The sequence below is a fragment of the Centrocercus urophasianus genome, unplaced genomic scaffold (assembly GCF_019232065.1).
Source record: "Centrocercus urophasianus isolate 14NV4802_14NV808 unplaced genomic scaffold, USGS_Curo_1.0 seq_55, whole genome shotgun sequence".
In the NCBI taxonomy this organism is placed as follows: Eukaryota; Metazoa; Chordata; class Aves; order Galliformes; family Phasianidae; genus Centrocercus; species Centrocercus urophasianus.
The window spans coordinates 865637-868156 of record NW_024885144.1 but is presented as its reverse complement, the minus strand read 5'-3'; the positions used below and the strand labels follow the sequence as shown (position 1 = coordinate 868156).

Genomic DNA, 2520 nt, shown 5'->3' with positions numbered 1-2520 from the left:
ATATATATATATATATATATATATATATATATATATACACACACACCATATAAAAGGCGGGCGGGCTCTACGCACAAAGGGACCGTTCTGCATTGAGAAGCGTTATCCAAGTTTCACCAAAAGAACAACCAAGAACAACCAAAGTTCCCAAACTATTTCTCAGTAGTTTTCAGGCACCTCTCGAGGCAGCAGAGAGCGCTCGCGCCCCTCTTCTGTGCAAAGCAAATCCTCTGCCTCTTACAGTTTATTTCACCTATTTTTTTTTTTTTCCTTTTTAATTTTTTTTTTTAATTAAAAAATAAGTTCAGGATTTGCTGATCTCCCCCCCCCTCCCCTCTCACACACACACGCACGCACGACGCCGGGAGGAAGGATTCAATGTCTTTTCCTGTGGTCTCACGTGTGCTAAATGGACTCAAGGACCAGCTGAGGATGCAGCCTTTCTTCGGACACCCCCAAAGGAAAAGAAAAAAAAAAAAAAAAGAAAAAAACAACTTAAAAAGGGGAAGAAAAAAAAAAAAAAAAAAAAGAACCAGGCAGGGCATGTCTGTCATATCCAATGGAGTTGCCTCCGAAAAAAAATAAAAACCAAAAAAACCTCGCAGGAGGAGATCAGCCCGGAGCCGCCGGGCCGGGGCACCTGCAGTGCTACAGCGCCGGGGGGACGGGAGGGGCGGAGTGTTGAAATGAACTCGTTCTGCGGCAGAGTGCTTTAAAACCGAGGGACGGGTGAGGGGTCGGGGAGGAGGATTAAATATCACCGGGGGGCGGGAGGGTTTTAAAGCATCTGAGCAGACGTCAAACTGAAACCGTGAATACTGTGAGTGCAGCCGAGGTAGACGGAAAAAAAAAATTACAGTAGGAAAACAACCCTCGGAAGGAAAACCAAACCGAACCAAACAACGAACTCGGAAGCGGCTGAGCGGCGGGGCGGAAGCACGGAGCGCGCGGTCCGAGCGGCTTCGACGCGTCGGGGGCGGCCCGGCATCACCGCGCGCCGGCGGAGTATTTGGCCTTGGTGATCAGGTAGAGCACGATGTCCTGGTGGCCCCCGAAGGCGGCGATGTGCAGCGCGCTCCAGCCGTCGCGGTTGGCCAGGCGGATGTCGGCGCCGAACTTGACGAGCAGCTTGACGAGCTCCAGGTTGCCGTCGATGACGGACTGGTGCAGCGCCGTCTGCCCCTCGGGCCCGAAGGAGTTCACGTTGAACTCGCAGTTCGTCATGTTCTGCAGCAGCGACTGCAGCTCCTTGGTGTTGCCGCGCCGCACGGCCTCCTGGAAGACGCGCTGGCTGGGCGGCGCCGCGCACGGCGACACGTCGCTCTGGCTCATGCTGCCGCGGCCCCGCCGAGCCTCTCGCCCCGCATCGACGGCGCTCCCGCCGCCGCTACCCCGCGCGGCCGGGCATGCGCTGCGGGCTGCGGGCGCACAGCGGCTCCGCGCCGCCCCCTCCGCCGCGCTCCGCCGCCGCGCCGCGCCCGGGCCTCTCTGGAGCGGAGCCGGCCCCGCGGCGCGCCTTTTAGCCCGCTTTTATTTGCATAACAATGGCACGGCGTGACGGACGCCGCGGGGCGGGGCGAGACGCCGCGCGCCCATTGGAACGCCCTCCCCTCTGTGGGCGGGGCAGAGAGAAGTCCCGCCCCGTTCGCGCGCCCTGGCTCCGCCCCCGGCTGAGGGGGGAGGGGGCGGCCCGGCGCGGAACGGTGCGAGACGGCTCTGCTGGGGGCGGCCGGGCTTCGCCGGCTCGGCTCGGCTCGGCTCGGCACGGCGTAGCCCTGCACGGCGCCACCGGCTTTCTCCCGGCTCGGCCGGGCCCCGCACCACGGTGTTTCACCCGGCTCGCCTCGGCGTAGTGTGGTGCCACCGAGCTGCCCCTCGGCAGTGCCCGGGGTTCGGTGACCGAGCGCTGCGAGCGCTGCCCCGGGGCGGATGCGGTGCGCCGGCGCTGCGGGGCGGAGGGGGCCGTAACAGCGCAGCCAAGGGCGCGCGGCGACCGAACGTGCTGGGAAAGCCGAGGTGCCGCGGCACGCAGTGCCCGTTTGGTCCGGGGCAGAGCGAATGGCAGAGGGCGGCGGGAAGCGGGGACCCCCGGCCCGAGCGGGGAGGGGTGCAGGGAGGGGAAGGAGAGGCCCATAAAACCGGGGGGTGCTGCCGGGACCCCGCAACTGTCACCTCGGACAACCGCCTCCGGCCGTGTGCCCCATCGGTCTGGGGATTGAACGGCACCGATCAGCCAAGAGCTGAGTTCTGCTGACATAGAGCAACCGGCCTTGGGTGCACCCAAGGGTTCCCGCAGGGTTTTCCCGTGGCTTTTCCCCATGGTGAGGGAAGGCTGAGCCCCACCGCTATCCTCATCCATTCCCCACCCATCCCATCCCGGTCTCCATCACCCATCTCCATCCACATCCCCATGCACACCATCCCTATCCCTATCTCTATCCCTATCCCTATCCCTATCCCTATCCCTATCCCTATCCCTATCCCTATCCCTATCCCTATCCCTATCCCTATCCCTATCCC

General features: G+C 62.0%; 1 protein-coding gene across 1 annotated transcript; it reads right to left on the bottom strand.

The window, feature by feature from the left end:
- Positions 1-15: 15 nt before the first annotated feature.
- Positions 16-1332, bottom strand: LOC122169572 (NOTCH regulated ankyrin repeat protein). The gene has a single exon (XM_042835829.1). It carries the CDS (start codon positions 1330-1332, stop codon positions 988-990), a length of 345 nt encoding a protein of 114 aa, XP_042691763.1. The 3' UTR covers positions 16-987.
- Positions 1333-2520: the final 1188 nt, after the last annotated feature.